Genomic DNA, 11,712 nt, shown 5'->3' with positions numbered 1-11,712 from the left:
AAAATATTGAATAGCACTGAGCCTAGGACAGAATCCTGTGGCACCCCTCTAGTCACTTCTCTCCAAGATGAAGATGAACTCACCCTTTGAGTTCAGTTTGGCTAATGAGATTGCTAAGAAGTTGTGTTTATAGCTAACATACTAATTAAAGCTGTGTGAGAATTTAGTGATAAAGGCGGAGATAAAATTAAAACCTGTCAGAAACACATGGACAGCTAATCCACACAACTGTTTCTGTATCCATGCAGAGTTTAGCACACTGTGGCTGCTCCATGGAGGGAGCGGTATTTTCCCCCTTTACTTCTTAACAGCACATATGTTCACCACAATTCTTCAGTTAAAACTAAAAGACCAGGTGAGGAGGAGGGTGAAACTGACAATTTCTCTTCCATGCATGCCTTGCCCCTTTCAGAAGAAGGAGGAGAGGATAGGGCGGGACTGAAGACAATGGTACAAGAAAGGGAGGGGGGTGAACAGAGTCAGCAGGCATGTTGCAGCCCCCGCCCCTCCTTGCCAGATGTCATAAATGGACTTGTCACGTGAACATACACGAAGCTTCTTTCCATTGAAACAGGCCATCAGTCCACCAAGATCAGTATTTTTTAAAAGTTCACTTTTCATTTATTAGGCAAACACAAGAGCTGTCCATCAAGGCCAGGTCGGTGCTGTCTACTCAGACTGGCAGAGGCTCTCCGGTGTCTTTTACATCACCTACTGCCCGGTCCTTTCAACTAGAGATGCGGGGTGTTGAACTTGGGGTCTTCTGCATGCTAAGCAGATGCTTTATCCCTGAGCTATAGCTCCTCATCCTCTGAGTGGAGTCCAGTTCACACTGGAACTCACTGCACTGCTATTGTGTCCAAAGTGAAAAGAAAGAATGGGATGATGGTGGGGAAAACACAGGAGTGTGGTGGTTTGGAAGGAATTCTGTCTGGATGTTCAACAAGAAATGAGTGAGCAGCTAGCATCAGTCATACGGAGGGGAGAGTAGTGTCCAAGCATCCTCAGTACAAACCATTTCTTTTCATTCCTTTGATTCAGCAGCAGGTGATAAAGGGGCAAAATTATCACATGGGAATGAGCTTGCCGACAACAAGCGACATGTCACCATTCTCAGGGCCAAGAGCATGTAAGATGCCGAACAAACAACTGTGTACCTTCATCCTCCCATGGGAGGGTACCTTTCTTTATTAACCTTTGCAACACATATACATGACCAGAACTATCGTATGAATGAACTCGGAGACAATAGTACACTGCCATTCAACAGTGCCTTCTCTCTGGCCGTTTCAAAGATGGGCTGGAAGTGCTGCCTGCAGTCTGTGGTGAAGCAATGAAGGCCAAGAAGATGTAGATGGACTTATCCAAAGTCTCACAGTTAAGCAGAGGCAGAGGCAGGACAGACATCTTCGCACCCAAATCTTTTATTTCACAGTCACTGGGAGTATCATTCAGGGGACGAGGGATTGCCTTATCTCTTGTTCACTTGGCTGCCACTTTGTTATGCACATTTCCAGTGGAAGCAGGGATTCATATTGAAATTCTGCAGTTAGGGAATTCATTCTGACACAATTTCCGAGCTGCATTATGGAATTGTGTGGCATGAAATACTTTTTATGCATGGAGTTACAGAAAATATAATTTTTTTTTACGAAAGACTTCACCGAGAGACCCCTAAAACGTGAAGGGCTTCAAGCTCCCTTACCCAAGCCATTTTTTCCCATGAACTACGACAGGATTTCTGGCTCCCTCCAAGCTCTAGCTGCTGCCTTGCACTGCTTCTCCCGTTTTCCATGCCAGAAACACCACGGCCCCAAGAAAGGCAGCCAGAGGAAGCACCATGTTGTGCAAGAAAACTCCAGTAGAATAAATATGGACGGATGGCTACAGTTGGGAAAGGCGACCAGTTCTCCCACCAGATTGTGTTACTACGGGCAATGGTGCATCCAACTCAGGAAAGCAATGACCCAGTTCCCCAGCTGGGAGCCTTTCAGTCGCAGGAAGAGTTCATACAGGTTGATTTGCCACAGGCCCAGCGCTTCAGAGAGGGATATTTGTGCCTTCCTGTAGAGCGAATCAGTCTTGCTCCTCTGATACCTGCGAAAGAGACAGGAAAGGAAACCAGTGCTCCAGTAGACTAAAGACCTTACAACTTAATCAACAGTGAAACACGTGACATTCAGGCAACAATTGTACATGGACACATTTTTAGATATTTGGAGACCTTTTATAAATGCTTATCTACAGATTCACCACCATTGTTATATTTTGTTATATTTTTTAGTTTCTGTTTGGGGTAATCAATTAAAAAAGAAGTTTAAAAAAGAAAAGAAGACGACTTGGGATTTATACCCAGGTTTTAGCTGCCTTTTAAGGAGACTCATAGCATCTTACAATCACCGTCTCTTCCCCTCCCCACAACAGACACCATGGGAAGTAGGTGGGGCTGAGAGAATTCTGACAGAACTATGGCTAGCCCAAGGTCACCCAGAAGACTTCATGTGTAGGAGCGGGGAAATAAATCCACTTCATTAGAGTCCACTGCTCATGTGAAAGGGCGGAGAATCAAACCCAGTTCACCAGATTAGAGTCTGCCGCTCTTAACCACTACATCACACTGGCTCACATACAGGAAGAAACACTCTGAATCAACGAGGTCTCCAGAGATGCAGGCAAGAACACTTCCTGGAAACAGTTCATGTCTGCTGGTTTGGACCTCATCTAAAAGTTTCTCTTTTACTCCAACTGCTCCTCCCATCCTTGCCTCTAAATCAGGTCTTGGGTTGGATCCTGCTACACAGGGATGAAAGGATCATGGCTCTTTCCCAAGTCCTTCTATCCGTCCCAAACCCAGGAAAGTTTATTCCCAGGATAACGACTTGCCACATAGATCAGGAGATGTATTTATTTGCTTCCATTGTATCCCACCTTTGTCTCCAATGGAAATCCAAAGGAATTAACATCATTCCCATCTCTTTCATTTAATCCTCACAACAACCCTGAAAGATAGGTTAGGTGTGTGGTTGGCCCAAGGTCACCCAGCAAGTTCCATGGCAGAGTAAGGATTTGGACTTGGGTCTCCCAGATCCCCTAATTGCTGTACCCCATTGGCTGTCAGTGAGGAGGAGGAGAAGAAGAGTCTGGATTAATACTCTGCTTTTTTCAACTGTAAGGGGCTTACAAAGTAGCTTACAAACTCCTTCCCTTCCTCTCACCACAACAGGTCCTTTGTGAGGTAGGTGGAGCTGAGAGAGTTCTGACAGAACTGTGTCTAGCCCAAGATCACCAAGTAAGTTTCATATGGAGTGGTGGAGAATCAAACCCAGCTCACCAGATTAGATTTTACTTCCTCACAACTGCTACACCTTGCTGGCACCACATTCTTACCCACTCACTAAACTGAGAAAGTGGAAGGGACAAAAACACCCCCTTCTTCCATCAACAGGACTATTTGTCGATGTAGGGAGGGAAATGTGGGAAAGATCTGTGACCTTCATCATCGTACACTGATGGAATATGGGATCCCAGCCTGGTCTCTCTATACGTTACACAACCATGAGTACAACAGATGATAACAGAGGAAGCAAAAGGAAAAGAAACTCATCTTCTTCCCTTCCATACAATTCCATTTTGCCCTTCCTTCAACAGGGAAAAGCACTCTCTGCCTGAAACTCCACCCCTCCCTATCAACCACTCCAATCAGATTTCATAAAATTGAAATCTGGGGGTAAGATGCTAAATATTTCATGGCACCACTTCCAACCTACCCCAGGCAACAGTCACACATGTTGTGTGTTCTGTAACATGAGCCTTTGCAGAGTGAGGAACGAGGGATTGTTCTGTTAAGGAGTAAAGAGGACAGAAACCTGACTCTGACACAAATGATGAAGAACTCACGTGGCAACTGCTCGGATGCAGCAGCGGGACATGTTGAGGAAGGAGCTGGCACTGGCTCGTGTTTGAAGAGCTGACTCGACCCCCCTCAGTAAATCGTTGGTCTTCAGTAGCAGCAACATCTGGCGAGGGATGTTGTTAAGAAGTACGTTGATTTGAGGTAGGTAATTAGCAGCGTTGGTCCGGATTTCCACATTCTGGAACAAGCAGGTTAGAGAAGTGTAGAAGATGGCAAAGAGAGGCAGTACTGGTGCCAATCATATTTGTGTTGCATGGAGAATGTCCTTGGTTCAACCCTCAAGTAGGTGACTTCAAGGTCTATCTGTGACTCTGGAGAGCTGCTGCCAAGGATAGAGTAGACAAGCTGACCATGACAGAACAATGGCCATTCTCAGTATAAGGCAGCTTCATGTGCTAATGGGTGACTTTAAACCCCACCTTTTTTATATATAAAGGCACAGTCCCTCACTTCCCCACTCCTGCTGACATATGTAACTAGAATGAAAGATGTTCTTCCTTGGTCTATTGCTCCCTCCCCTCTGTTTCCTACAAGTTTAGAATGCAAACTCCTTGGAGCAGATTCCTCTCTTTTTGCAGTATGCACATATCTGGTACCATATAGGCTAATAAATAATTGAGTCAGGGACTTTCTGTGTACAAAGTTGTATTCTTGAATTGATATATTCTTGAGCTGATGTCCTCTGTTGAAAGAGCCACAGAACTTCAGAAATAACCCTGTAAGCCTTTACAACTCTACCTGAGCAATATTTACAGCCTACCTACATAGCAGACATAGCTCAAGAATCACAGCCCCCCTTTTAATATAAAGAACAGCATCCTTATTTATCATTAATGTTAAAGTAGACCAAAAAAATGCACCTCTTTAGCTGTAACTGGCAATTGGTCGATGCCCCTGTTGACCGATTCCCAGGACCTGGCAGTGAGCATGCAAGCAAATAGGGGATACAGGTCGCCAGCTCCCAATTTCCGGCTATATTTTTGCACCTGCTTCATATCAGCTTTGATCAAGGCCTGCCAGAGTCGGCAGTAGTCCAAGCGGAAGCTATCTGTCAGGGTCTTAAGAGAAGGGAGAGTATTTTTCAAGGGGGGAAAAGATTGATCAAAAATGCAAGACCCAACAAAACACTTTCAGATATAATACTCAAAGCAGAAGCTACTGGGTCCCACAGAATGGTGGAGTTAGATAGCAAATATCAAGTATCAATGCATTTCCATTTTCATTCATGGAGAGGGTGATTGGTCTATTGCTCCAGTTGAACACACTTGGGCATGACTGGCATTTGCCTTGGATGGGCTCTGTACTGTTCCCACTACCTTCAGTCGGCTGCCTGTCTTCTAAACAATTTCCTTCTTACTGAGAATCTTGAACAACCGTGACAGTCTTACTTGCCCTTTCAGATTATATTGTCCTAATGAGCTGATCGTTCTGACCTGGGTGGCCCGGGCTAGCTCGAACTGGTCAGATCATGGAAGCTAGCCCTGGTTAGCATTTGGATGGGAGACCACCAAGAAATACCAGGGGCGCATATGCAGAGGCAGGCATTGGTAAACCACCAACGTCTCTTGTCTTGGAAACCCTATGGGGCCACCATAAAGCAGCTACAACTTGAAGGCACTTTCTACCAATGGGCTGGTTAGGTGAATTTCCCTGGCTTCTCCTCTCCTCTCAATGAATGCCAGTCCCCTTCTGCTTCTCACACCCTAGACCCTGCCCCACGAGATCCCTTAACCCACCCCATCCTATTGTATGATCATTCCTCGCATCCCTCAGCATTACACTGTGCATCTTCTCCTCATCTTTGCTTCTTCCAGAGCAGACACAGAAGTATCACCAGAAAATGAAGACCCCACCGCCACCTGATACTTGTTTCTCCTCCCAAAAGTGTCCTCAGCTGCTGTTATTTATGGGTGCTCGCTGGTATGATTGGACGTAACCATGATGCTCAAACAGCTCTCTGCATACCTGATACAGCCCATGGTCCAGAAGTATAATGTGGGTCTTGTGTGTGGTTGGGCACTTCCTCACCAGCACATTGCCAGGATGAGGATCGCAGTGAACAAAGCCATTCACAAAGATCATTTCACTGTACAGCTTCCCCAGGTTGCGAGAGAGCTGAGGAGAAAAAAAGGAGAGCATAGCATGAGGCAAGGTGCTGACCAGGAAGCTGATCTGTCAAGGAACAGAAAGCATGGGGAGAAGGGTACCATTTACTGGCATGGCAAAGGGTCAGCAGAAGGTGGCATGTGCCCTACATTCTGCTTGGTCCAGAATCAGAGGAGAAACATGATAGTATATACTCAAGTACTTCAATGTGTGTGTGTTGTGCCTTACTCAAATAGAACAGATGCACAGTAGAACATTTGCTTGTGCAAAGGTGGAGGTGTCCAAGAGAAGGAACCAGACTTGAGGGAAAGTTGGAAGTATTTCCTAGACCAGTGATGGTGAACCTATGACATGCACATCAAACCTATGACACACCCCATGACATTTTGGTGACTCAACAGAGTTCATCTATGCCCAACAACTCCTTGCTTGAGCTTCAGTAATCTTTGTAATTATTTGATGTTTCTTGATATAATAGATAGCACCACTCATGATTGGACTGTTGTTGCCAAACTGACCTATGGTAGATTGGGGGAACCCTGTTTCAAGGACAGCTGTGTCTCTACCCATCTCATCCAACCCTTGGGTTGCCTAGCAATGCAGTGCCAAAATGGGGAGCCCATTCTCTGCATTGGTTCAGTCTGCCCACAAAACAATACAGTAAGTGAGAACTTTGCCTGGATTTGCCCCCTCCAAATCAGCCTTGCATAATGCCTCCCTCACACCCTTCCTGACAGGATTAGGCAAACACAACACCCCTACCCTGGAAAGTGCTCCCATCTCCGGCCCTGGACGATACACTGCTGTGAAGACAATGGATGTGTTAATGTGCTTGCCTACCCAGCACTGTCCTAACCCAATGCTTCTTCCTCTGACTAATACCTTTAATGACTACCTTGTTTGCATTGCCATTGTTATATAGCTGTAATTTCATCAGCTACCTTCCCCTTTGCAGGCACTCATGAGCTTGGAACATCAAGCTGATGATTCAACCCATTAGATTAATGACCCAACCATTAAGGTTGATGTCTGTTTCTTGTCTTTCCCTGGAAAGGTAGGGCTCTTCTTTGTCCTGGGAAATTAAGGGTCACTTTGCATGACCCTGAGGATACTTTTTTCCCCATAAGAAGCCCCCTAATCCAGTAGGCTCAGTATCTCTGGACACCTCTCTATCTGTGATATTCTTCTGCAACATGTTGTACTTCCACAGCTAAGTGTAGGTCGCCCCGTTCTATTCATTGGAGGATTCTGCTCCAAGATCAGGTGACTATAACCCTTACTTCCCCAATTCCCTCATCTGTTTCAGATCTATCCCCTTATATCTCAGGACTGTGTATGTTCTGCTGCTTTGATTATGGGTTGCTTATTTATTCCCATTATTCCTTAAAAAATTGCTAAATTCTATTCGCTCTCCTATGGAGTTTCTTGCAAAACATATGCAAACAAGATTTCAAATGTGTCCAACCTTTTGCTAAGCCAAGAGTCTGCTCACATTAATTCCCCACTCTAAAAGGGAGAAACTCCCACCACTTCAGGTAACACTGGGGTTTTTTGTAATGAATATGTAAAAAATTGTTTCTCTTTTATTTAGGTGGCGGGGTGATGGTGGTGTTGTGTGACATGCCGGCAATCGTTAGGAATTTTCTGAATTTCTGAAACACCACTGTCACTGTCCTAGACTATGCTAAATAAGGTCTACAAAGCAGAGATTCTGAAGGACCAGAAACATGTCTACAGAAGAATTAATAGGGAGCTGAGTTTGAAAGGAGGTCTCTTGGAAAAAGAGAAAGTGGAATGCCCATCTGAGGGCCATTTTACAAATCATTTAGAGATAAACCTGGATTTAGCACAAAGTGCAGCTGACCATAGCTTCGTGGTGGCGAACCTATGGCACTCCAGATGTTCATGGACTACAATTCCCATCAGGGACTGATGGGAATTGTAGTCCATGAACATCTGGAGTGCCATAGGTTCGCCATCACTGCCCTAGCTCCTCAGCAAGAATTCCTTTAAGACATACATGTTTGCAAACAGATACATTTGCTTTCACAGTTTACGCTTTTAGACACATACGTAAAAAAACCCTTTGGTATAGCTTTTGTAAAGTAACATAGGAAATGGCCCGTTGTTGAGGACAAAACATGTATCCTGGTGGGAGACATCAATTCAGAGAAGAAACAGGCTGTATTCATAAGTAATACAAGGAAAAGCAATGTTGCACTTACCTGTAACTGTTGTTCATCGAGGGATCTTCTGTGAAGCCACACATGGGACTGTGCATGCCCCGGAGAAGAGTGATAAGATTTTCTTTGCATTCCTGCATCCCCGGAATGCTTCCTCCCCCTCGAGCTGAAGGCAGAAAAAGTTCCCGCCAAAATGCTTATCAGGGAGGAGGGGGAGGGAACAATTTCTTCCATTCTTTAACTACCACTGCTCTCCCACATAGCCTCTGGGGCTACATAAATCAATGGGGTAGTGCTAGATAAACATCAATGGATTGGACCACCCTGCTGCCCAGCAGATGTCCCCAATAGTCACATGCATTGCAAAAGCAGCTGACAAAACCTGGGCCTTTGTGGAATGAGCAAGCACAGTGATCGGACACTGTATCTAGGCCACAGCATAACCTTTGCAGATAGTCTTGGTCATGGCCATGAAAAGAGAACTGAGGGGAATCACTTCCTCCCCCTCTGCCCTCATGACTATTTTGGTGGGAGATTGTCTCACCTTCCGTTTGAGGGGAAGGGGGAAGGAGTGCTGTGGAGATGCAGAAATGCAGAAAAAAACTTGTCACTCTTCTCTGCAGCAGGCTTGCACATAAAACTATGATGATGAACGCTAGTTTGTCTTTAATACAGTGAAAATATAATTCACAAACTTAACACAGGAAACAGCCTTTTTTAAAAAAAAAATAGCCTCAAAACTAAGCTTATTTAGACAATAAGCTTGCACATGCAAGCTTTTCCATTATTGTAAATGGCCATAGTGTCAAACATGCACAGTAGTGGTTACAGATTTCTATTTTCTCATAAAGAATTAGGGTGAAGTTACAAATGTCAATAAAAGTGAACATGTGTTACAATTGCCACCCTCTTAAAACATGGTAGAACATATCCATGTCCTGACAACATAATTCTCCCTTCTGCCACTCTACATTGTGGGCTGCCATTGATGATATTGGGGAAAGGCACAATACAACGGAGTAAGGATACCACCAAGTTTTGCTACATATGAAGGAGGAAGACAGAGGTAGACACAGCTACAATTTTTGGCAGCAGTCCTATGTTCATAATAATCTGTAGTTCATCCTCACAGCCTTCAAAATATCCGCTTGGGAGGCATGGCCTTTCTCTCACCACAACACAGTGAGTGCTGTACTTCTAAGAATATGGAAATGTGAACCTGCCTGAACTCTGGGTCAATGTGATGCCATTAAGGCAAGCCAGAAAATGTTTAAACACCTCTTGTGAAAGCGGCCACAGTGTTTTCATCTCTGGCGCATATGAGAATCTCACTGTCCCTTCCCTGCTCTTTCTCTGCCACCCTCCACCCCTCTTGGCTCAACTGGATTTTCATCTGATTTATGATGTCTGCAAAGATGAAACGACACCATGAAGCTGTTTAAATCATTCTGTCACTGCCTCTGCTCCCCCTTCATCAATCCCACCCATCCACCCCCTTCCAAAACCATCTCCTTATCGCCAAACCATTTTATTAAAGTTAAAAGGCTGCTTAGGATCAGTAAACAGTCTTGGAGCTTTGCATCTCTCTTTTACAATGGGGGGTACACTCTACCCCTTCTGCAACAAAACAGCCACATACAAGAATACACACACACGCGCGCGCACACGCACTGCCTGACAACCTCCATCCCCCAGCAAGACACAAACAGCCCCGCAGCAGGCTGTCCAATAAGCAATTAAAAGATAATTATTATAAATGATCCTTGGCACATTGCCAAATGCACAGTATAAACAGCAAACGATAAAACTGTGTCAGGAATTGAAGGGGGCCATTCTGTGCAGCCACCAGCAACAAGCCTTCTGCTTGCCCAACAGATCCTTGAGGAAGGTGGATTCCAGAGGAAATGAAAAAGATCCTCTTGCCAAGCAAGCACGAAATTACTCCTTCCCCATGTCACACAGAAAAGTGTTAGAGGCAGACATGTTATTCATCTGGCACATTGTATTGTCGAAGGCTTTCACGGCCGGAATCACTTGGGTGCTGTGTGGTTTCCAGGCTGTATGGCCGTGTTCTAGCAGCATTCTCTCCTGACGTTTCGCCTACAGGATCCTCTGAGGATGCCAGCCACAGATGCAGGTGAAACGTCAGGAGAGAATGCTGCTAGAACACGGCCATACAGCCCGGAAACCACACAGCACCCATCTGGCACATTATTTTCATCATCTGTAGGAGCTAACTAATTCAGCTAAGACTGCTGTACTTTCCCCTCTTTGTTTTCAAATGTCAGAATCCCAAAACCAGAAACAAACTCATGTAGAAGAACAGTAGTTTATTGATGAGGATCTTCCCTGGCTAAAGCCAGAACTGGGATTTGCCCGCGCAAACCCCTACAGTTAAAGCAGGGTGCACACACACACACCCATCGTGGGAATGCCCGCCAAAAGACCTGCAAATGAGATAACAGTGAAGACAGCCAGGCACTGACCTTGAACAGCACCTGGTACTATATAGCATCACACAAAAGACAGAGAAAAGTCAGTTAGAAATGCAGTTAACCCATTCCACCACCCCAACAGCCAGAAAGCAGCAAAAGCAAACCCCAAAATAAACAGGCCTCCCGACATCATCATCTTATTCAACAATTTCTTTAAAAGCTTACTGATAAATTCCTGTCCAGTAACACCTCAGAGAACCAGAAGATTTTGGTGGTATAAGTTTCCGAGAGTCAAAGCTCCCTTCGTCTCCGAGGAAGGGAGTTTTGACTCTCAAAAGCTTATACACCAAACATCTTGTTAATCTCTGCCCTGCTTGAATCTAGCTGTTCTACTGCTGACCAATATGGCTACCCTCTAAAACTATCTTTAAAAAAATTTAAATTTAACAAAGATTTAAATTTAACAAAGTTTGCCAGATAAGAATCCACTGCTCCACAGGAAATCCAACTGGGTTCTCCAGATTATTATTATTATTATTTATTATTTTATTAGACTTATAGGCCGCCTTATCCCCGGAGGGCTCAAGTCTACCTCTCTTAACCATGCCACACAATCTCCTGTGGAGATATCAGCAGAAGTAGTAAGAGCTGCTTCCAAGGTTAGGCTTCCCCATTTATTTGTTTGGTTGTACCCCACTTTTCTCCCCAATAGAGACCTCACTGTGACTCACAACATTCTCACCTCCTCCATTTTATCCTTATAATAACAGCCCTGTGTGGTAGGCTACACTGGCCCATAATCACCCAGGGAGGGTTCACGACAGAGAGGAGATCAGAACCTAGGACTTCCAGACACTAGGCCCGTGGTGGTGAACCTTTGGCACTCCAGATGTTATGGACTACAATTCCCATCAGCCCCTGCCAGCATGGCCAATTAGATATGCTGGCAAAGGCTGATGGGAATTGTAGTCCATAACATCTGGAGTGCCAAAGGCTCACCACCACTGCACTAGGGTCTACTTGCTGCTATTTTTATTTATGTGCAATGTGGATGATAAGGCAGTTTCTAGGACTG

The 11,712-nt window shown here is 44.9% G+C and overlaps 1 protein-coding gene across 5 annotated transcripts in view; it reads right to left on the bottom strand.

The window, feature by feature from the left end:
• Positions 1-1,154: 1,154 nt before the first annotated feature.
• ADCK1 (aarF domain containing kinase 1) overlaps positions 1,155-11,712 on the bottom strand; it is a 144,493-nt gene continuing 133,935 nt past the window's right edge. For all 5 annotated transcript variants that reach the window (XM_048486036.1, XM_048486037.1, XM_048486039.1 and 2 more), the window contains 4 exons: positions 5,879-6,028; positions 4,774-4,971; positions 3,898-4,091; positions 1,155-2,097 (listed from right to left, as the gene is read on the bottom strand). In XM_048486036.1, coding sequence (XP_048341993.1) covers positions 1,929-2,097; positions 3,898-4,091; positions 4,774-4,971; positions 5,879-6,028 — 711 coding nt within the window. In that variant the 3' untranslated portion in view covers positions 1,155-1,928. The remainder of the gene's footprint in view (positions 2,098-3,897; positions 4,092-4,773; positions 4,972-5,878; positions 6,029-11,712) is intronic.

This window comes from Sphaerodactylus townsendi, linkage group LG02 (genome assembly GCF_021028975.2).
Source record: "Sphaerodactylus townsendi isolate TG3544 linkage group LG02, MPM_Stown_v2.3, whole genome shotgun sequence".
NCBI classification, from domain to species: Eukaryota; Metazoa; Chordata; class Lepidosauria; order Squamata; family Sphaerodactylidae; genus Sphaerodactylus; species Sphaerodactylus townsendi.
Note: the sequence above shows the minus strand (reverse complement) of the source record. Positions and strands in the feature narration are given on the sequence as shown.